Here is a 24,510-nt window from a genome sequence, read left to right as displayed (position 1 = left end):
AATCCAAAAGAACATAATTCCAATAATATCCATTTCCCTTAAGACCATAGTTGTCAAAGCGTCGCCTAGGCGCCTTGTTGGTGTCACCTTGGTTCAGCCCCACCCCCCGGCGACCGCCTTGGGTCACCTAGCCAGCTTGACAACTATCTTAAGACCAGCTATGGTGTATAGCAGTAATGCACTTTATCAAGCATATGATCCAGCACTGCAGAATATCATTGACCAAGTCAAACTTATAAAATAAGATCTTCAAAAGTGACCAGCATCAAACTTAGAAATACAACCAACAAATAAGCTTGTTAGCCTTGGTCTGCTTCAACATCAAATAAACTAACGAAGTTGGTTATTTCTTTGTTTATGTCCTTCGAAAATTGGTGGATAGTATAGGTAAGCATTTTTCCCTTGAGTGCACAAGAGTATGACTATTAATGCCTTCGAGTGCAAAGAAATAGCTTCCACATGAGTAACATGGGTAGCAGATTGAAGTGAAAATACCACTGTAATGTTAAATATTTCTGGAAAGGTTGTCAACATAAACCAGCAGCCAGACGCTTACCAAAGGCACTGCCAGATTTTCATGGTGTAGTAATTCAGTGATACCCTCAGGTAATTGGGCCATCTGAAAGGGAAAACGAGTTAAAGATCAAAACCAATTTTAGCATCAACAAACACGCACAACAAATCACAATACCATAACATGTTACTTAATATTCAAATAGGTTTTTCACTATTATTTTAAACAAAACTAAACCAAAAGAGCATGTGTTCACATGCGACGTGTGTGGTCCCTATCTGCTAAAAAAGTTCCCATGCGTGGCCCCACTTCACCATAACAGTTCCAAATAACCACTTGTCTTAATTAGACTGATATTCTTACTGGCAGATGTGTATTGCTATCATGACTTGAGTTACCTCATTCCGATCCCCAGTGTATTGGTCACTCATAAGATGCCTAAGATATTCTTCAAATTCTTCATCAGGAGCCTGCAATGTGAAACAATTGAACCTATGAACTAAAGTTAGTAGAGAATTATCCAACTCCAGAAAACCCAGAAGGATATAACAATCAAGTCATTTTAATTAATGAAGAACAAAAGGTTGAAATGAATGCCAGAAGACACAAAAATAATGGAGACCATGAATGCTCCCACAAATGTGAAGAGTCCAATGCCATCTCCTAAGAAGATGGGTATCTATACAACTCCCGAAAAAGGAAATTGTCAAGAGCAGTCACGGAGTAGAAACCCTCAATCCTTGCCCAGAAAAAAAACTGCCTATATTATTTAAAAACATAGTAGTTGTCCGAGACATGTTGAACAGACTTGACACAACAAGGACTAAGGACTTAAGTTTCCTCAACAGCCCACCCGCAATTGTTCCTCCAGCACAAGCTCAGCCAACACTCAAAATGTTGAGGTGCATATGGCCAGGCCTCTTAAAAAATCTGACACAAGTCTAAAGGCCCCCAGTTTAATTGACATGTTCGCAACTTGTTGCTCAGCCCTACAGTCCTCTAAGCCTAAAAAAACTGAAAGGGTGCAACCTCAAACAAGTACGACCATAGGATACAGGTTGCAATTTGGAGCAGACTACCAACCTGGTGATCAAGTTTCTTAAAGCTGCAAGTTCACAATGAGTTGCCACTGCAGCGTTGAGTAAGACTGGAAACCAGACCATTATGTCGTCCCTCCGTCTTTTTGAATCTCTCTCCAATCATCGCATCAACCTCCTCAAATCCCGCCTTTTCCTTGCCGGTGTCTCTGATGCTTCCAAAGCTCTCCTCCTCCAGTTAACTAACTTCTCTCTGGGTTCCCTTCCTGTCAAATACTTGGGCCTCTCTCTCATCAGTGCTAGGTTAACTGCTCACCATTGCTGCACCATGCTTTATCATATCAGGAAAAGGCTCCAACTCTAGAAAGGCAAGTTCTTTTCCTACACGGGGCACCTAATCCTCATCAAGTTTGTGCTCCAATCCTATTACTTATATTGGACTGGTATCTTTCAGCTGCCCATAGCTATCTTCAAGGCGGTTGAATCTCCGATGTATTCCTTCCTCTGCAAAGGGACTGACTCCCTCCACTTCCTTCATCACATTCGTCGGGCCTCCATTTTACTGCCCCCCTTCAAGAAGGAGGCCTAGGGATTCATAGAATTAAAGATGCCAACATCTCTGGTCTCCTCAAGCTCATCTAAAAACTTGTTTCCAAGCAAAACAACATATGAGTCTCCTGGGTCTACTCCTCCCCTCTTAAAAAAATTCTTTTTGGACTGCCTCCCCTTCCTCTAATTCCTCTTGGGTCTGTCGTCAACTTCTCAGCTTCAAACCCCTTTCCCTCTGTGCCATTTCCTCTTCCATTGGAGATGATCCCTCCACTCTCCTTTGGCTTGACAATTGGCACCCCACCAGGGTTTTCCTTTTGGTTGTTGGCTCCAGATCCGTTTACTCATCTAGATTGGCCAAGGACCATCCAGTCGCCTCCATCATCTCTAATGGCGCTTGGTCCCTTTCCGCTTCCCCTCCTTCCCTCCCCTTCCTTTGGTCCTCCCTTCCCCCCTCCCCCCTCCCCCCTCCCCTCTCCCCTCCCATCCTTCTCCTGTTAGGGTTTTGTGGTCCCACTCCCCCTCCGGCAGCTTTAGCTCCTCCTCTGTTTGGCACCTAATCCGCTCCAAAGGCCCTATGGTCCTTTGGCACAAGCTTGTTTGGTTTGCAGGTCATATCCCTCATCACTATCTACAGAGTTATCTCCAATTGCCACCGCACCCATCCTTTCTCATTCATCGTCACATTCAGGTCTATCCTACCTGCTGCCTCTATTGGAATGGCATTGAAGACTCTAATCACCTCTTCTTCGAATGCCCTTTCTCCTCCTCAATATAGAAAAGAGTCCTCTCTTGCTGGCCTGCTAGAAGATGTCCTCTCCCGCTGTCCTAAGAATGGATCTAGATTGATATGACTTTTGCCAATAACTCTGTGATATTGCTAGGAAGTTTGCTTTTGGTGCCACTATCAGCCACATCTGGACAGAGCATAACCTTCATAGATGAATTTCCAACTCCAGATCTTTTGATTCGATTTGGAATGCCAACTTTTTTTATATTACCTCTAAGCTAGTTGTTTCCTCCTCTAAGTTTCGCTCATTTAGTGATTTCCCAAGGAACAGGCTCATTGTTATGTCTTGAGGTCTCCCTTCCTGTCTCCTCCTAGCGCCCTACCCATGTTTAGTTTTCCTTTCTCTTCTTTAGTTCTTTGTTCTTCTCCTCTTTGAGGGTTGTATATCTCCCCCCCCCCCTTTTCCCCTTTTCGTATTGCATTTAAAAATTAAAAAAAAAAAATAAGGGAAAAGAAAAGACTGGCAGATACAGTGCCAAATTCACTCTAGGTGTGAGTTCCTACAGATCTGTGCCTAAAAGGTACCACTGTAGCATGCCCACTGTGACACCTCTGGATTACAAGTCAGATTTACCATAGAACGCTAGCATAAATTGAACTATTCAATATAATTTGTCATAAGAAAAGATTTTCATGCAGAAATGCAACGCACCAGACGAACTCCAAAGGCTTTTGCAACACCTGCCACAGATACATCCGAATGCAAAGGGCCAACACCTCCATATATAAATACCTACAATAACAATTGCAGGTTTGTCCATTCAGTGAACAAAATTTGGAAACCAAGACCAAATCAATCACTGGGAGCTCCTAAGTTATCTGTCGAATCCTACCATGTCGTTGCTGGATTTCCTCTGCTCAACTTCTTCAGCGACAGAATCAATCTGCATTTTGAGAGAGAAATGAAAGAAACCATCTTATGTTCATGTCACATTTACTCATGAAGTCATGATACAATTTCACAACTAAAAATACATGATATGGAATAATGGAACAGCTATGGGAAATCTGAAACCAAGGAGGGGAGATTTTTATGTTTGAAAGTAAGAGAATAGAAATCACTCCATCTCTTCTGCAATAGGAGAATACAGTGGCATAGGTTAAGAGGAAACAAAGCATCCATATGCAAGTAGTTAAATGAAAATAGATATAAAATGAAGGAAATAAACAAATCAAGAGATCAAATGAGTACTTTATACAAAGATTTTCGTAATTTGAAAGAAATTGAGAACCAACATTTCATAGAGTTCAATTGGAAGCTGTATCTCATTTTCTTCCACTTCTTTTTTTTTCCCCCTAATATACTCTAGACACCCAAACATAGCTTATGGCTATGGATTACCTCATCAGAGTAATAAAATGGCACGAGAAATTGAAAACAACAATAATTTATGTTGTGCAAGCCAGTCAATGGCATCAAATGAATACCACAAAGGTCATTTTCTAGGTACATGGCATCGTGCTCATACAACTTTTAGACTTCATTTCTTGACCTTGCTCCATAATTTCCTAATCATCCATAAGAATGCACATGTGTTGCAATTATTCAGGGTTTAAAGTATCGTATTGTATCATAATGTATCAGGCCATATCGGTATTGGGAGGCCTTGAACGATGCAGTTCCAATACAATACCAAAAAAAAAATGACTGTACGACCTGATAAAGTTGAAAGATGGTCTATACATATCAATACGCGACCCAATACGATCAATACCCATTGATAGGTCTCCTATAAATTGCAAAATATGACCCGTGACTGCCGAAGACTTACCAAGAGCTCCAGTAAGGCAATCTAATTGATTTTTTCCCCAAAAAATCAACTAAATCAATTGCTTCTACCATCAAAAGTGATTCTAGTAGTGTTAATTTCATTCTTCATTTGGGGATTAAATAACTTGCAATCACGTATTGAAACTAGATCTGTGCAAGAACATGTATCCCTCAAACCTTTGAATTGTTTGGTCAAATCTTGATTTCTAGTGTCGTTATTTGCAATGGATCACTAGATTAGTGAATGATCTTAATGATGGCAACAAACTAGGTTTGTTTGCAACATGGTTTTAGGTATCGGTATTGGCCAATAGGTTTATTTGCAACATGGTTTCAGGTATTGGGATCGGTCGTATCGGCCGGCCAAGACCTGCCCGATATAGTATCGGTGGTATTGAAATAGGGGAGGTAAAATAGTTGGAAAAAAAAAACACTCATGTCGGTGTCTTGAGGAACAAAAGTGTCCAATCCGGCCCAATACATATGCTATCAGTATAGGCGGTGACCGATACTGTGCATTAAAACCCTAGTTTGAAATGATTTGTGCATCTAAACTCTACATCTTCTCCAAAATCAAAAATAAAATCTTTATTTATTTATATATATATATATATATATATATATTCTTTTTTGTATTAATATATGCGAGAAACCTCATACTTTATACATAGTCAATTGAATACACTTGTCTTACTATACTTTGTTCTCCTTTTTATACACGTTGTACATATTCATAGTATTTTATGCTTCAAAACTATATTTTGCATTTATCCTAAGCATTTCCATGTGCTTCTTGGCCATTTCCATATATAATTTTAGCCTATCTTCCGTCTCTATAATACGATATAATACATCTATTATAATCACCATTCTGGGACAATACCAAATACAGATACTTTAAACCTTGCAATTATCTAAGCATATCTTTTTATAGAAATACAAGATCTCTAAACCTGATCTATCAAATGTTGGTCTATCAACTCTATCCACAAGCATAAATGCCACATGTACAGGAGTTCAATTCGATTTACAGTAACCCAAACATACCGGATTAACTCATCAAAGTAATAAAATGGAATAAGAAAATGAAAAAACAATAATATATGCTGTGCACTCCTATCATAGTGCCAAACAAATACCACAGTTCTTTTCTAGGTTCATGGGATTGTAATTCAGTAACTTACATCATTCCGAACTACAGCGGTATGTGAGACCGTCCAACCAATAGAGCAAAGCTTTCTACACAGTGATGGTCCTAGTTCATCCTCAACGGTGCCAAACCTGAGCTATGGAAGGGGGTACAAAGGAATGTATCAGAAACTTAAAGTAATTATCAACAGGAAAGCTATAAACATACCTGCAGAAGGTGACAATCAATAACTAAATTCTAATAAATTGCAGAAATTAATATAATTCAACCTAACAAATCAGAAAAACATTGGTTGTGTGCAGGCATCAGGAGAGGGGATTTGTTCAGGTCGGATCCAATCTGCTAATCTTGAGATATGGAGTTTCAAAAATACGCATCCTCGAAGTAGGAAATGAATAACATATATAAACATAGTGTAATGCCAATAAGTTCATAAACTTGATGCATTTCATTTTGGTATCCAAAAATAAGAAATAGATAGATACAAAAATTCACTGAAATGCAGGGCTCCAGGATGAAAAATCAATCACAAAAAGGTGCCACCAATGATTTGTCTCAGCAGAGAAGACGGGGATTTTCCATTAGTGAAGCTTGTATGCTGGGAGGGGTGTTGTTTGATCAGAGGGTTTGGTTTTTTATTGTTGTTTGGGGCTTAGTTGTTGTCTGGTTGATGTCATGTGGATAAGTGGGTTTCTTGTGGCATCCTCCTGGGGCATTCTTTGTTTTTCTCAATTTTCTTTCCCTGCAATAGATTATCACTAAACTGCCAACTCTTCTGATTACCTAATATATTTATGGGAAAAGAAGCCTGAAAGGCAGCGTGGCCCCTGCGCCTAGACACAAAGGGGGGCAAAATGACCACCCCACCCCTCATGAAAGGTGGAAATCCAGCCCCTGTTGATGCTTCCGTGTGCACTCACATTGGCCCCATGCTGGCACAGTGGCCATTGGGCCTTTCAGAGAGAGAGAACCAGGGCATTACCCTCTCTCCTCGTGTATGTTTGCTGTGTTGGAGGGTGGATACATTGATTATCTATTTCTATTGTTTCTCTTTCACCAAACAGGTCTGATTCTATTTCCTTACGCCGTTTCAGACGTTTTTTGTTCTTCCTGAAGAAATGAATAAACTCTCAGAATATTGACATGGGGCACATATCTTGAGGGAAATTCCTACAAAAAGGTGAATTGCTAGCTACATGGTGGTGTCTATGGTAAGAGAGGAATGTGAGACTGTCCAGAGATCAATCTACTGATGAGAAAGGGAATCAATGATGCTATTATAGAGGAGATTCAGACAATGCAATTAGATGGATGGAGAATTCGATTGAAGAGTTATGGAAATTGTAATCCTTCACTCATCACTTCAATCCAGATCACCGTTGGGCCTCCCCCTTTTCCTTGTAACACCTCTAATTCACACCATATCACTTCTCAATGGTGCATCCATCAGTCTTCATTGCACATGAATCAACCATCTTAATTGACTTTCGGTCATCTTGCCATCAGTTGGTGCACTACTCTACGTAACCTTAGATCCATTGTTTTCTGATCTCTAATCTTGCCACTCTTTCATCTAAAAACTCTCATCTCAGCTACATTCATTTAACGTATAGACTTTGAAGATTACTAAGAGGTACATGATTAGTTGAAAATTTATTTCTTGGTATAATAAAATGCTTAAGACAGTTCTAAATAGGTAAATTTACATTAGCCGACCAAAATTCATTAAAATATTGGAAGCACATTACGGGCATAGGCAAGGCATTTGGCTTTGCAACAAATGATTGAGAAATTTGAAGCATTCATAAGTTATCGTTGCCCTTTCTTAACAAGGGAAATTCCAGGATAGAGATTATTCCTGTGAAACCTTACAAGAATACAATTAAAATTAGAGGACTTACAGGATTTCATCACCGACAGCAATGACTGAAACTGTGAAAGTTCGGCTTTGACATGCATCCACATTATTCAGGCCATTTATGAGAGGATCACCTCCAGAATCAAGACGAGAACACTTTTTTGCTCTACCTGCTCTTTCTAGTCTTCCATCTGGAAGCAAATAGGCAGGCCTAAAGTTCTCTTTGCTGGTGGACGAATCACTGATGCACAACAACGCATTTGGAACTGTATCATATATGCTCCCTACAGAAGTATAACTGTATAGCACAAAAGTATTAGATTTTTAAAAGAGGAAGAATATGTCTAAGATTTTAATACAAAAACCTATAATACAACAATTGAATGCTTAATCTGCATCAGTCACAACACAAAACATTAGTTATCAAAAAATATCCATGCACACAGAAATATCCATAACAATAACAACAATAACAATAATAATAATAATAAAGAAATTAGATAGTGTATCAACGAAACAAACTGATGGAAGTGTAGAACAGTCCTAGGTACAAGAGTATAGTTACTAGAGAATGTAATTCCTATCAAGAGGGAAAAAAGACTACCCTTGATCATAAAGACTACAGTATCGAACTTTGCATGCCAAAAGAAAGGCCCATACATCCCTGTTCAATACAAAAGTTAAAACTAATTAGTTGCATTGAAAACAGCCAAAACAACAGGAAGAGCATTTTCACACTTCAAAAGGACACCAACTAACATGTCATATAAGAAGTGTAACAAACTAGGATCTGTAACCAGTAACTGTAATAATAGTTGTCAAGGCATCGCCTAGGCACCTTGCTGGTGTCACCTTAAAAATTTCCCCCCTTGACCGCCTTGGTTCACCTAGGCGCCATGACAACTATAGAAGAGAGAGAAGGGAAGAGGAAGAAGAGAGGGAGACTACCAAGACTGTAGCAGGCAGTACCCCCCTACCGCCAGTTTTTATTAACAGTTTAACGCCCAAAGTAGTACAATCAAATAAGAAAGTAAGGGTATCAAGCCTGCACAAGGACTTAACACCCAAAGTAATACAATCAATAAAGAAATATAAAATAAAAGGTCTATCCTAATTAGTAAGTAGAGATCTATCCTAACTAAGGAAAAAAATAAACCAAAGCAAAGAAGTAAAACTCAACCATGATAGGGGCACTCCCCCTATCGTGGTACATATCTTAACACTCTCCCTCAAGCTGGAGTATACATATCAACGGCCCCAGCTTGGAACAACAAGAATGGATATTAAAAGCAGAACCAGTCTAGGACATATGTAGCAGTTATGGATGCCAGTGAGCACAGATAGAACTTCATTCTGGTAGCAATATCAACTCAAGCACACCAATAATCAGCAACATTAGTAGATAAAAATTGTCGTGTCGAATAAACCCAACATAATCATCAGCAGCAGTGAACAAAATATGCAATGGAGAACATCAATCCGTAATCCAAAATACCATATCAGCCAAGATTTAAAGTATCGGTGTCGCGTATTCTATTGGTCAAGTGATTTTAAGAGATGTATCATATTGGAGATAAGCAAGATACGCATGGAAATACAATTTTGGAGTAAAAACTAGTATAAGAAGCAATATATAACATGTATCGTGCATAATAAAATGGTGAACAACGTATAATGAGATAAGTGCATTCAATTGAAATTGCTATAAAGGATGAGGTTTTCTACATGTAGTAATAGTCTATTGCTATTCATCCCCCTCCACACCCCCCCCCCCAAAAAACAAAAGAATAAAAAAAATAACCAATTGCCATGAAGAGTGTCGGGGTGGTTCAAACTCATAGCTGGAAGGATCTTCAGGAATAAGGATGATTCTTTCCCAAAGGCATAGGACTTGGTTTTTTGGGGAAAAAAATATCCAACATGAAGAAATATCATTTTTCTGTGAAATTTCTTGAATCTCAGTACACAAACTCCTGCAAAGAGCAAAGGAGCCTGGTTGACTTGAAATTTACAGGGAGGTCATGAACTGGTACACTATTGATTCCACACAACAAGCACTCAAGACAGAAAGCAGAAACTTCAATAATAGTTCTGCAAATACCGGTAGGCAATAGTTCAGGATCCAGCCTAGTTTGCTGGTTTGCTTCTCAAAGTAGAAGGGGCATTCAGGTCTGAGTTTCAGGGGTTTGGCTCGCCTAATAATGAGTGACCTAAGCCCCAACTATCAAGGTCAACAAAAGAAGGAACAAGGGAAATCGAAAACTCCCTGTTGCAGGCTTGCAGCCCACGTCAATGCCAGTGACTGGAAAGGAATAAAGAGAAATAGAAATAGAAGACAAAGGATGGACAGAGGCTGGGAGAAAGTTCCTGCGATGTAATGGAAGTGTTAATCACCGATAGTGCAGTAAAGCAGGGAAGAAATATTATACTGCAAGGAAAAACGGGGATATCTTCTCATATTAGCAGCCATCAGCAAATTGTAGCAGTAGCAGCAGACGACGATACCAAATTAAAGGGGGTAACCAAGAGGGTGATATTATTGTCTTCAACCCCTTGATACCAGATGATAACGATTGATACCAGAAATTAGTGGAACAATTGACGATAGCAGAGATTTAATGATTCGGCAAAAAACTTCAGCACATGCTTGAAACCAGCAACCACCATCAGTTTCTTCAGGTATGTTCTTCATACGCATACATCATCTGTATCAAAACCCTAGTTCTTCTTCTACTTCTGTGAATTAGTGTTTCACCACAAACCACTGACTTGAACAACTCTCAAAACAGCTACTGGTTACAACTTTGATACCATGTGACAATCCAGGATCTGTAACCAGTAACTGTAATAGAAGAGATCAAGAGAAAGGAGAGAAGAGCGAAAGAGATCGAGGGAGAAGAAGAAAGAAGAAAGAAGAAAAAGAGAGGGAGACTGCCAAGAGTGTAGCAGGCTTGATACCCTTGCAGTCCCCCCCCCCTTACCGGCAGTATTTATTGACACCCAGGTAGTACAATCAAATGAGGAAACTAAGTCCTTGTGCAACAAGAAAGATAAAATAAGAAGTCTATCATAATCAGTAAGTAGAGATCTATCCTAATTAGGGAAAGAAATAGACTAAAGCTAGGAAGTAAAACTCAGCCACGATAGGGACACTCCCCCTATCGTGGTACATATCTTATTGTCTTAACAACAAGTTTCAAAGAGATCCTAGGAAAAGCCATATCTTCACCTAGGGTTGTCTAATCCAACCCAAATTCTTTTAGATTTAACTTCCTTCAAGATTTTTAATTTGTACATAGAACACTGCAATAGGCTGGAATAGCCTTGTTTGAGTAACTACTGGACTTTAAGATTTTTAATTTGTACATAAAACACTGCAATAGGCTGGAATAGCCTTGTTTGAGTAACTACTGGACTTAAACATTATGGGAGGTAAATATCCTTAACTGCAAGTTGCTTTCCTTAAGCTTGACATCCATATCAATTGATTAAGAGCCAACTAAATGATGATCATAATTATAGTAGATAAATCACTCTGGTTATTAATAAATGGAAAAAATGTGGAAAGGAGCGAGCCTCTTTCTATCTTTCTTTGTAGATTGCGTATACAAGGGATGCTATACATGATCCTTTGAACAAGATTACGTTACTGATTCGATTTTTGCTTTTTGCTCTTCCGAAAGGTGCAATGCAGGCCACCATGCAGCACAAAGGCGCTCTTTGCCCTATGACATTGAGTCCGATTGCCCCTTTTTTTTCTTGATCGCTTGTCTGCACCTTTCCCAGGCAAACCCCCCCCCTTTTGCTCCCTGGGAACAGTCAGTCCAGTTAGATGTTGCCATGGTTCCCAACCCCATTTCTCACAATTCCCATTTCCTTCCATGAGATGGAAATCTTTTTATTTACAGTAGTATCTTTTGAATCATTCACAAAAGCAGTATAAGAAACTGAATGACAACAACAACAAACTCAGACTTATCCCAACTTAATGACGTCAGCAACATGGATCCAAACAAAACACAATAGGTAAATACTGAGGTCTAAGCAGAAAAGGTGGATGAAGAGTTGAGAAATGGGAGAAAAGAAATGAGATGAGAAATGAAAATGATTAACGACATAAGAGAGATGAAGAATGCAATATGAAAAATGAAAGAGGACAGCCTGCAAGCTAGGAGAAGAGCAGCTAAATGGGGTCAGCTATATGGATCCTTGCTCTCCAATAGGCTATCGGAAGTCATACTAGGTACGAGACCTAAACTACATGTCATCCCTCATAACTTCTCCTATGGGTATTTTAGGCCTGAGGCTGCCTAACCCTAACTCTTTTAGTTCCTTCAATCTAAATCATATCACTCTTCCTTACCAAGGCATCCCTAGGCCTCCATTGAACATGACCATACCACCTCAAACAACTTTCTTGGAGCTTATCGTTGATCGGGTCAACCCCCAAATTAGCTCTAATACATTCATTCCATAATTTATTCTTCCTAATTTTTTCGCATATCCATCTTAACATCCTCATCTTTGCTACAAATAGCTTCGCAATATGACACTTTTTAACAACCCAATAATCCATCCCATAAATCATGGCCGGTCGTACAACCGTCCTATAAAACTTCCCTTTAAGCTTTAAAGGGATACATCGGTCACACAGTACTCCAGATGCACCTCTCCACTTCATCCACTCCACTTTAATTCTTTATGAAACAGCATCCTTTATGTCACCTTCTTTGCTTATAATTGATCCTAGATATCAAAAAGAGTCACTTTGCGGTATCCCCCTTTCCACAATTTTCACCATATCATCATCCGTCATAGTATAACTAAAATTACACCTTATATACTCAGTCTTCATTCTAAGCCTTTTGTTTCCAAGGTTGATCTAAAATTTTCACCATGTTCTACTAATCTCCGTCTCCATAGCTCTAACTTCGTGTTAATCCTTGCCTTTGTCTTATCCACCAAAACGATATTATCTACGAAGAGCATACACCACTGGACTTCATCTTGAATGCTCTTGGTTAGCTCGTCCAAGATAAGTGCAAACATGGTTTAAGGTTTCCACCAATACCATCGAAATTTCTTACACTTCGACAGTATCCCAGAACTCCGATACGAAATACCATGTGACTTTTAAAAGTCACTAGTTTCGACCAGTATCGATCAAAATTCCCACATTTTGACCGAAATGTGGGAATTTTTGAGTGGACCAATGGGTCAGCCTTTATAAAACCTTCTTAAATGGGAAACCAAACCTTTTTATTTCAAAATTTCAACCATCTCCCCATATTTCTTCTCTATGAAGTGGGAAACTTGGAAAAACACTCAAGATTTTTCCCTTGTGCCATCAAATCTTCATTCTAAGCCTAGATCTTGCACATTCATAGCAAATCTACCCAAGGAAGGGAGCTTGGACCGAAAAGATAAATCCCATCTTCCCCAAACCTTGTGTGCCATCCTTTGAGAGCACCGGTTCATTTGGATATGGTGGTGGGTATGGACAGTATGGGATCTTCTACTTCATTTGGACAGGAGGATAGTTCACGTGGTGGGCCATCTTTTGTTGACAGTATCTTTGGGTATCCATCCCAACCTTAAGTGCCACATTAACATCCTATCATTGTGGTTGAGCCATTCCCTAGGCTGGGTTACCTAGTTGATATTGATGATGCATCTTATGGATGGGCAACGACAGATTACCAAAACAATTGGGCCCAAAACATGTCATAGGACTCATATGTGGTGCATTCGAGGAGCGGCTATAACATCTGCAGTGGTACACAACTCATGGACTGGAACCGCCTAGACACTCTACTTGGAATTGACTGTTGAGTGTTGATTGTTAACTATTGAGTGTTGAGTGCTGAATGTTGACTGTTGAGACATGAGACTTGAGAGATAACTCACAATTATGTAATATTATTATTTATTTTGGATCCTTTACATTATGTTTTGTTTGTTTTAAACTTTTAATAATGTATTTCACATTTTTCGTCAGTAACTTATATATGTACTTATGTAATATAGTTTCAGTCAACGACTCAACATACATTAAACAAACTTTGGAAAACACCACAGGTCCACAAGTATGACATTAGGTGTTTTTTCCATGAAACTAATTATGTGAATGGGTCAGAAATATCTAAAATAGGACGTACACAAAAAATAGGCAAAAAAAAAAATTTGGGGGGTCGAAACCAAAGTTTCCACCAAACAGGAAAATATCCTTGATTTCCTCAAAATTTCCTAGATTTTGACTGAAATTTCAGTCTCCCCAAGGGTCGAAACCCCATATTTTGAACCTTAAGTGCAAATAGGTAAGGACTTAAGGCAGATCCCTAATGTAACCTGTTGAGTTTAGCACTAGGCATTAATCCTAAATAGCGACAGGGCCGATAGGGGCATTTATGTCCTATCGGCCCCATATCTCTGAGATTAGGTTTTTCTTCTTTATGGGGGTATTTTTGTACTTTTCTTCAGCACCATTTAATATAAGTTTTGAGGCATAACCTGCGATCATACTATTCTGGTCTAATTGCAGGTCACTCCTCTCTTTTGGGAGTCTCTTTCAATCGCAACTCTCTCTCTTCTCTCTTCTTTTCTTCTTCTCTTCTTTTCTCTCTATGTTTTGATTACAAGTTTCTGGGATTGTAACATGGTATCAGAGCCTCTGTGATCAAGCCTAGGGTTTATACATTCCTCTTTGTTGACTTCATTCTTCCGCTAACCTCTCTAGTGTGCAGCCGCCTACTACTGCATTTACTATGGCTTAAATCACATGGGTGTTAGATAATGTTTCTTTGCTCATTTTATTTATTGACAATCGAAGACTGATTTTTGACATTTTTTTTATACCTCATCGATTTTTGCCCCGTGGTCTGTAACCCTAAATTCTAAACCCTAAACCTTAAACCCTAAACCCTACAGGTGATTGTTTGTTTGGTGATGACTATGGAGAGATCAGGTCTTGATAATATGGCTCTGTAATAGAATCCCCCATTCTATGGTACTATATAGATCTACATACAGGTGATTGTTTGTTTGCCTCTACATCAGCAATCCTTTTTTTCTATTTTTTTTGGTTCCTCATGGCTGAGACCAAAACTACCACTGCTAAATCTTCCTCCGACAATGTGAATATCCAGATTACCTCTATCAAGCTCAAAGGAAGTTCGAACTACCTACTTTGGGCTCAATCTGTGAAGGTTTATCTTATGGCCAACAATAAACTTCAATATACTACCTCTAATTCTCCCCAATCATCTGATAAGGGATATAATGACTGGATGAAGAACAATGCATTAATATTGATCTGGTTGTGGATAGTATGGAACTAGATGTCGTTGCCAATGTCATGTTAGTATGGAATAACTTGAAGGAAACATACTCTCAGGAAAAGAACATAACCCTTATTTATGATATTTATGAGAAGTTGTTCTAGTTTCGCCAGTCTGACAGATCTCTTCCAGAGTACTATAGTGCTTTCAAGGGTATGGTTGAAGAACCCAATGTTTCCCAGCCCTTGACCACAGACATTGACAAATTGAAGGCTCGGCGCAATGAGTTTTTTGTTTCCAAATTTTTGGCTTAGTTGAATAATGATTTGAAGGCAGTGAAGGGCCATCTACTTGCAGGCGATACTGTTCCTACTCTGAATGACACTTATTCGCAACTGCAGCGTATTACTTCATCCACTAAACATGATCAGTCTTCCAAAGACAATTCTGCCTTCCTTGCATACCGTGGACGTGGTCATGGTCGTGGGGGAGGTCGTGGGTCAGCTGGTCGAGGTTCTAGTGGATAGCCGTCTAATCGTGCATCTTTCCAGTGCACTTACTATGGGAAGTCCAACCTTACTGTAGAGACTTGCTGGGCAAAGCATGGCAAGCCAGAGTGGGCCACCCAGTTAGCCAATCATGTAGTGTCAGATGATGGTACTGACACAATGTCTTCCACTAGTACTAAGCCGATAACTTCCTTAGGAGATTCGTCTACCAGTCTACGCAATGACATCAATCAGTTGCTCCGGCGCTCGCACACTCTCGAGGCATCCTCTAATACATCCAATGGTGAGTCTACATCCACTGCCACCCTAGCTCATGCAGATACCTCAGCCCTTCTTACCACTACTTCTACCCCCTGGATCATTGATTAACGTGCTTCTGCCCATATGACTGGTAAGTCATCACTTTTTAAAACCTTTTCTTCTAGTACCAATTCTACATCTATTATTCTTGCCAACTGTGCTTCAACACCAGTTCTAAGCCATGGTACTATCTCACCTACATCCTCACTGAATTTATATTCTGTGTTACATGTACCACAACTTCCATCAAGTCTTCTCTCTATGAGCCAATTAACTAATTCATTAAATTGCTCAGTAACCTTCTTTCCCCCTTACTGTGTTTTTCAGGATCTTCACACGAGGAAGATGATTGGTGGAGGGCCTGAAAAAGATGGTTTATATCATCTCAACTGTGGCTCTCCTGCTTCTTCTGCAGCTGCTACTGTTGTTGGCGATGTGACTCCTTTCCAATGGCACTGTTGTTTAGGACATTTGTCTTTATCTAAGTTGAAACTTTTATTTCATAGTTTTAAGTCTGTGCTTAGGTTAGAATGTGAGGCCTGTGAGTTGGGAAAACATCACCATGTATCCTTCCCATCTAACTTTGTGTCTCGAAGTCCGTCTTTATTTTCTTTAATCCATTCTGATATATGGGGTCCATGCAGAGTTAATAATAGAATTGATTTTCACTATTTTGTGACCTTTGTGGATAATCATTCTCGTCTTACATGGTTGTACATGTTAAAGGACAGATCTGAATTTTTATCTGTGTTCCATAAATTTTATAATGAAATAAAAACTCAGTTTGGCATTTTAATTAAGATTTTTTGATCTGATAATGTTTTAGAATATGCCCAAAATGATATTTCTGATTTTTGTGCCAACCGTGGAATGATACACCAAACAAGTTGTGCCTATACCCACAGCAAAATGAGGTAGCAAAGCGCAAGAACCGGCATCTCCTCGAGGTAGCTCGAGCTATTATGATACATATGCATGTTCCTAAACATTTTTTGTGTGATGGGGTTTTAAATATGTCACTTGATTAATTGCATGCCTTCTTCAGTTCTCTTATATAGGTCTCCTTTTTCTATTATGTTTCCTACGTTGCCGAGTTTTCCTGTTCCTCCCCGAGTCTTTGGGTGTGTGTGTTTTGTCCATAATTTGCATACACAAGTAGATAAATTATCTCCTCTGTCTATTAAGTGCATTTTTTTGGGTTATTCACGTACTCAGAAAGGGTACAAGTGCTATGACCCTATTACTCACAAGAACTTTGTTAGTGCCGTTGTGACTTTTTTTTAAGGCACATCATTTTTTCCTCCTCAGGTGTCTCAGTCTGGTATGGAGTGGACTTCTTCATCTCCTCCACCCATTCCTTCTCTCATTCCCTTTTCTGATGTTCCTAGTGCTAGTGACTCACCTCCTCTATAGGTTTATCAATGCAAGAAGAAGGTTGGACAGCTAAGTGTAGATACCAATACTCCAGATGATTCACTTCCTCCATTGCTGCCTTCTTCTGGTGAAGCTCCTCCTCCTTCTCCACCTGATGACTTACCAATTTCTCAAAGGAAAGGTACACTCTTGCACTCAAAAATCAATGGTTGTGTATCCTATTGATAACTTTGATTCCTTGTCTCATCTTCCCTCGACCATCCATAGTCTTGCCCTGTCACTTTCTACTAACCCTATTCCCTGCACCCATAATGATGCCCAACGTATCCCTGGATGGAAAGCTGCCATGGATGTAGAAATGGATGCTCTCTTGAGTTGCGGTACCTGGAGTCTGGTAGATTTACCTCCTGGTAAGGATTTTGTGAAGTATCATTGGGCGTACACTGTTAAGTATCACTCTAATGGCTCTGTTGAGCGGTTGAAAGCCCGTCTGGTTGCTAAGGGGTATACTCAGACATATGGGGTTGATTATTTTGAGACCTTCTCCCCGGTTGCTAGATTGAACTATGTTCGTTCACTTATTTCTCTTGCTATCAACTTTGATTGGTCTTTATTTCAGTTAGACATCAAGAATGCCTTCTTATATGGTGACCTACAGGAAGAGGTATATGGAGCAACCTCTTGGTTATGTTGCTCAGGGGGAGAATAAAGGTCATGTATATCGCTTATACAAGGCTATCTATGGACTTAAACAGTCCCCTCGGGCATTGTTTGACAAGTTCAGTATTACAATAGTAATTTGTGGATTCTCTCAGTGTTATTCTGATCATTTTGTCTTTGTTCGTCACAGAGGTGATAAACTGGTGGTATTGGTAGTTTATGTTGATGATATTATTCTTACTGGTAATGATGAAGCAGGAATTTTTGAAGTGAAGGCTTATCTACAGCAACACTTTCAGACCAAGGACTTGGGCCAACTTCACTATTTTCTTGGGATTGGAGTGATCCGATGCAAGAAAAAGATCAATCTGTCTCAAAGGAAATATGTGTTGGACCTTTTATCTGACACTGGTATGCTTGCATCCAGACCGGTTGATATCCCTATGGATAGGACCAAAATTTGGGGTTAATGATGGAGAACCTCTCCAAGATGTGCATCAGTACAGGAGTTTGATTGGCAAGCTGATTTATCTTACTGTGACTCATCCTGACATCTCCTATGTTGTTGGAGTCCTCAGTCAGTTCATGCAATCTCCTCAGAAAGCACATTGGGACGCAGCTATTAGTGTTCTTCGCTACCTAAAGGGTGCTCCTAGTAAAGGGCTGATCTATCGTCCTAATCGGCATATGGAACTAGTTGGCTATTCTGACGCTAATTGGGCCGGCTCTGCTAGTGATCATAGGTCCACTACAGGTTATTGCACGTTTGTTGGAGGTAATCTGGTTACATGGCGTAGTAAGAAGCAGACTATCATTGCCCGGTCTAGTGCAGAAGCAGAATATAGAGCTATGGCTCATACCACTGTTGAGTTGATGTAGCTACGGTCTTTACTCTTGGAGTTGGGGTTTCCAGTAACCACACCTATAAAGATGTAATGTGACAACCAAGTTGCGGTGTACATTGCTAACAATTCGGTCTTCCACGAGAGGACCAAGCACATCGAGGTGGACTGCCACTTAGTTCGTGATGCTATTCTGAAAAAGCTGATTGAAACCCCGTTTGTTCCTTCATCAGATCAGTTGGCTAACATGTTCACTAAGTCTTTGTTTGCTCCTAGTTTTCGTAATAGTTGTACCAAGCTGAGCATGGGTGACGTGTATGCTCCAGCTTGAGGGGGAGTGTTGAGTTTAGCACTAGGCGCTAATCCTAAATAGTGATAGGGCCGATAGGTCTTTATTCTTTATGGGGGTATTTTTGTACTTTTCCTCAGCACCATTTAATATAAGTTTTTTCTGCCCAAAAAGAAAATTTAATATAAGGTTTGAGGCATAACCTGCGATCATACTATTCTGGTCAGATCGCAGGTCACTCCTCTCTTTTGGGAGTCTCTTTCGATCGCACCTCTCTCTCTTTTCTCTCATCTTTTCTTCTTCTCTTCTTTCCTCTCTTTCTCTGTTTTGATTACAGGTTTCTGGGATAGTAACATAACCCAATCGAAATTGGGAATTCTTTGCCTCGACACCCCACGGATCTCACACTAGTCACCACGCCCGCATACATATCCTTAATTACATCCACTTTTCTATAAAAGAAACTGAATGAATAAGCATATTTTTGCACTCTTCTTCTTTTCCATGTAGATCAAATGATTAGGTAGACAAAAAGAATATGAAGATACAGCATGTCATCACTAACAATTATATAGGAAAATGCTTTATTCAAATTCATCTGAAGCTGCCAAGGTTCCAGCCAGATGCTCAATAGGGAATTGTATACACAAGGGTGCTCATAATTCAGCTACTAGAGCTTTCCATGAGTGATTGTGTGTAAGAATGTGTATTCACAGCTTAATAGTTCATGGAAAACCTGTAGGACCAATCCAAGATGGGATTCACTCTCATGAATGGCGGCCATCCAGGAGAACTAGGTGAGAATTGTTCTTGGCCAACCTGCACATAAATAAACAAATTAGAAGTGCAATTATGCATTTTGTTAAGGATTTTTGGACTATTGGTGACTTCAGAAAGAGCTCCTGAAGAATCTGAAGAGACAAAAATGAAGTAACAAAGAAGCACATCCATACCGCATTAGGATCACCAATTCTGGTACCAAGAAAAATAGCTCTAATTGGTTTTTCCCTCAGAAGAGTTTCCAAACCAGACTTGAAATCTATGCGAAAAATTTCCAGCTGCAAGTCATAACTGCCCCAAAGAAAGAATAGACCCAAAATAAATCCGCGTGCTTCTATGTTAGAACAAACTCACACCCTACCCAGAAAAAAAAATTACTTGGAAGTTGGAACTAGGAGGAGGAAATAGTTTGCAGCAATAATAGTACCATAAGAAAAGTGAGACAACAGAAAGTCACTCACACAGCAGCTGTTTCACATGTGAAGGAGTTGATTTCTGGGAAAGCAGAAGGACTATCAAAATAGATGGTTCTTATTGGACACTTCATTTCACAATTTGTATGGTCCTCATTCAAATAGTTAGGTTTCTTATGCAAAAAGTATCCAGCCCTAAGCAAATGCAGCAAGACCTGCAAAATCAAGTCCATTCTAAATATCCATGCGTCTTTATCTGTTTTCATTGAACAAGTAAAAACTTCAATTTAGACAAATGTTTCAAAGGAATTACAGTTGAGTCTTTTCCCCCATTAAAGCTGAAGGCAACCTCCTCAAACCTGTCCAAATAAAAGTAGAACAACTCAGTACCACACAAGAGAACCCATCATTGCCATGCAAGACCAACTAATAAAGAAAGCATTTTCATCCTACAATTCCAAAATATCATGGTTTCAGGTCTAAGGAAAGATAATGTATAGGTCTTATCACTGACTCCAAACGTATGATAAATAATGTGAAACCACATAGACACAGTGAAAGCAATGCAAATAGCCGCATACCCATGATTGTAATCATATCCTTACCCTGTAACATAGGCAACAATTTAATTATCGAAAGAGAAGAAAAGGTTTAGTATTCATTCACAATATAATTAGACAAGTATATCTGATTCTCCTCTAACTAGGTTCAACTTTCCAATAAATGAATAGTAAAACAGAGCAGGAAATGAAAAAAGGAATATTTTATAAAGAAATAACATCTGAAAACTAACTACTCCAGAGAACCAAAAGAGTACAAGACAATCAATTATCAGGAGTTACACACTAAGGAGTCAAACCAACCCCCCACCCTCAAAGAACAAAAAAATATACATAATTAAATAACATAGAGGTTACTTGCACAATATTCATGACAGTTCTCAATCACCACCTCTACCAAAAGAATCCATTCTAGTGTTGGTCAACCTTGGCCTCTGAGAAAACAAGGTGTTCAGTTTGTTTTAGGAATATATCCAAGGCTATCTAAGAAATTGAGAATCACCAAACTCCACTGGACCCAGTACTCACCCAACCAATGAGGCAAAGGGACTAGACAAATGTAATTTTCTACCAAAATATCACAAAAAACCTAAATTTCCGTAAGTCTCAATTCGACAGGAAGTACCATCAGCTTCGTTTTTTTTTTTTTTTTTTTTTTTTTGGGGGGGAGGGGTGGGGAGGGGAGAGACAGGGGAACCTTTCTGCAGACATGACATGCCCCCAATACTCCCTTCAGCCAGAAAGATCTGGATCCAATAAAGAAAATGTTTAAATTTAATCTGATGCTAATCACAGGATGAAGTACGCAGTCCACAAAGACCTTAAGAATCAAATAAGAGATGTCAAACCATACTCCCGCCATGTGGTCTATCAATGTGCCCCTCAAATTTCAGCCATTATAACTTAGGGGGTCAACTTAATTGAGATCGACAATATCTATTCCTACTGATCTCAGAGGGAACCACTATGCAATAATAACCCATTTGATAGTGTTAATATAAAATAATGATAACAGAAGAAAACCTTGAAATGCTTCAAAATTGCATACACCATTACGTTTTACGAGTCATCTACACTGAAAAAGCGTGCATAAATTACTCTAATTTAACCATCTCTTCATGAAGCCACCGAAATCCATGGGCAGATATGCTTAAGGATTGTGATTGCATTTTATTTCTTTATTGCTTATGCCACCACAGGGAGATTTGCACGAGAATCCTCATTGCAATGTAGTTTGAGATCCCTTGTACTACTAAGCTATTCGGATAGTTCAAATGGGTGTAGTATGATGTCAGATACTTCCATTTTCAATGTAAATTTCATCTTGGATACATAAAAATGCTGTGCAATTGCCATATCTGAGAAATATATTTCCTACAAGGCAGTGCTAACCCTAATTGACAATTCTATATTCTAACATCAACTTCCTGCCCATGATCAAGCTGTTTACAACTTTACATTGACATACTCTAAGCACATCACGTTTTAGTTTGGAGTTCTTTCTAATTTCTTCCTTTTCACAACTTGCATGAGAAAGCTATAATTGTACCCAACAAACATGCAATGAAATGCCAACTAGATATAATAACATTAAAATTGTAATACAAACCTACACACCTATGGCACCACTTTAAATTTTGTTGGTCTTATAGAAAGGACCAGGTTCGGAGGTTCCCACGACAAAATTCACAAAAGCATGTGTTAGGACTTTTATATGGGCTTAACTGATACCGATTGATCCATTGGGCCCAAACAGTTATAGACCCACTCTGATTAAGAAACTCCTAGCTCTTTCCATTGTGGGAATGGAATAGGGCTTTAAGGATTCTATTATAAATAGAATACTGATGGTCCCTGCAGCCATTACTTAACACATTCATGGTTTTGAGAGCATTGTTTTCTCACAAGAGCAAGTGCACAGAAAGAGAGGAAATGCAAGAGTAAGAGGCTGCAGAACATCTCAGTAGAGGGACTCCACTTACGTAGTTCTTCATTGTCATCTTCATGGGAGTAATCTTTAAGCACATGGGCACATGGGACAAAGGTTCATGATCAATAATCATGGGATTCTAAACTTACACACAGGTATTCCTCTATTCCCATTGATTATCATAGATGGGACAAATCTACAGGTTTGCATATTCTTAAGATCCCAAAAAGCATTGATCTTGGTTTAGGGATTACACCCATGGTTAATCTCTTTTATGATTCTTGTATTCTAAACACTATTGTTTATATGATTCTATGAAGTAGAATCCCTAACAGCATGTCCCACCAATGCCCATTAGAACCTTAAAGAACAAATCTCATTACCATCCGTTGTTGATGTCCAGAAGCTTCAAACTAATAAATAAGATTGCCTCTAAAAAATTCTTTTCCTCTTTAATAGCCCTATTCGATGAAACCACTTCACAGTGAAAATTGCCAATAAGGGCAGCCATGTTGTATGGTGCCGAATGCCATATAACAAAGAAACAACATTGACATAAAAGAGAGGTGGATCAAATGTGAATGTTGAAACCGATTATGGATGAGGGGGAAAACTAGGAATAATAAATTAGAAATAAATACAATGGAGGGAACCTAAAAGTTGCTTAAATGGAGAAAAATATGGTGGAAGGTCGATTAAGATGGTTGTACAAACTGAAGGAAATAAAAGACAATGGGATAACCAATGACAACCTGGATGTGGACAGGAACAACGTGATTATTGTGGATTTGCATAGAGCAGAATGAGAAGACAGTAATTTTCACACATTAGGATGGCAATGGGATAAGGCTCAGTTGAGTTGACTTTTAGTTGAAATTTTCCAATTACTTCTCGATAGGGTAGTTGTCTATCTCAAAAGATAATATTACAAGACAAATTTCTTTAAGCTCAAACATATGGCACAGTGAGAATCATAACCCATGATGCAGGGAAAATTTTTGAAAACAAAATATTGAAAAAAGAGAAATTAACGGAATGGTGAACATTTAAAGAGGACCATTCACATAAAACTTATTACAGTATTTATACTCGTTAGCAACGTAATACACAAATCCATGAGTCCTGAGATTTAACCAAACGAACGCGAGTCTTACAAGCAAGGAAACAGCAATTCTAGTATTCGGTGACAAGAACTAATTAAGTTTCTGCCTAAATGAAAAAGAACCCAGTTTCAGAGACTTGGTAATTGAGAGGATTAAACATAGAAAACCAGCGAACGAGAGGATAGAAGGTCAAAGCTTACGCGTATAAAGCGAAAGCTCTCTTGATAACGTAGATTGCGTTGTTGTACTTCGATTTCAACCTTCGGTCATTGCTTTCACTTATAGCTTTATCGATCTCCATATGAGAATCTCTTTTTCTGAGAAAAAAAAAATGAGAGATAATGGAACAACAAAACAAAGAGAAAAGTCAATCCGATGAAATCAAAATGAGAGAAACCATAACTAAGATGAGATTTTGCAGCTTTCATAGGCTGAACGAAAATTATTTACCTTTCAACTTTTTCTGTCCGCTTCGAACAGAGGATGATGGAAAATGCGGCTGGCCTCTCTCTCTCCCTCTCTCTCTCTCTCTCTCTTTTGTTTCCTCTTTCAGTTTTTCCAGTATCAAAAATAAGAATTGAAGCAAGAGGTTCTTTATACTTAACTATCTTCTTTGATCCTTGGAATGATGCGACAGACTCACAGAAGTCCTCATCCAGGTACTATGACGGAAATACCCTTCTCTTTTAACTGTTTGGTTTGAAGAGAAACAAGGGACAATAAGGTAACGTCTGCTTTAAAACTCAGGATCCTAGGTATTAAATTCTCCGAATTAAACGCGAATAATTCGGTCGAACAAATTTT

At 39.1% G+C, this 24,510-nt stretch overlaps 1 protein-coding gene across 2 annotated transcripts in view; it reads right to left on the bottom strand.

The window, feature by feature from the left end:
• LOC122057753 (FAD synthase) overlaps positions 1-24,270 on the bottom strand; it is a 36,977-nt gene extending 12,707 nt beyond the window's left edge. The window contains exons 1-13 of one of the 2 annotated variants that reach the window (XM_042619994.1): positions 24,157-24,270; positions 23,907-24,023; positions 20,427-20,472; positions 20,162-20,328; positions 19,874-19,991; positions 19,657-19,739; positions 8,274-8,333; positions 7,713-7,967; positions 5,846-5,942; positions 3,724-3,774; positions 3,543-3,623; positions 913-984; positions 557-619 (exon numbers count right to left, since the gene is read on the bottom strand). In XM_042619994.1, the coding sequence (XP_042475928.1) occupies positions 557-619; positions 913-984; positions 3,543-3,623; positions 3,724-3,774; positions 5,846-5,942; positions 7,713-7,967; positions 8,274-8,333; positions 19,657-19,739; positions 19,874-19,991; positions 20,162-20,328; positions 20,427-20,472; positions 23,907-24,007 (1,194 nt within the window). In that variant the 5' untranslated portion in view covers positions 24,008-24,023; positions 24,157-24,270. The remainder of the gene's footprint in view (positions 1-556; positions 620-912; positions 985-3,542; positions 3,624-3,723; positions 3,775-5,845; positions 5,943-7,712; positions 7,968-8,273; positions 8,334-19,656; positions 19,740-19,873; positions 19,992-20,161; positions 20,329-20,426; positions 20,473-23,906; positions 24,024-24,156) is intronic. The other variant, XM_042619995.1, reaches the window with a different exon arrangement.
• Positions 24,271-24,510: the final 240 nt, after the last annotated feature.

This window comes from Macadamia integrifolia, chromosome 12 (assembly GCF_013358625.1).
Source record: "Macadamia integrifolia cultivar HAES 741 chromosome 12, SCU_Mint_v3, whole genome shotgun sequence".
In the NCBI taxonomy this organism is placed as follows: Eukaryota; Viridiplantae; Streptophyta; class Magnoliopsida; order Proteales; family Proteaceae; genus Macadamia; species Macadamia integrifolia.
Note: the sequence above shows the minus strand (reverse complement) of the source record. Positions and strands in the feature narration are given on the sequence as shown.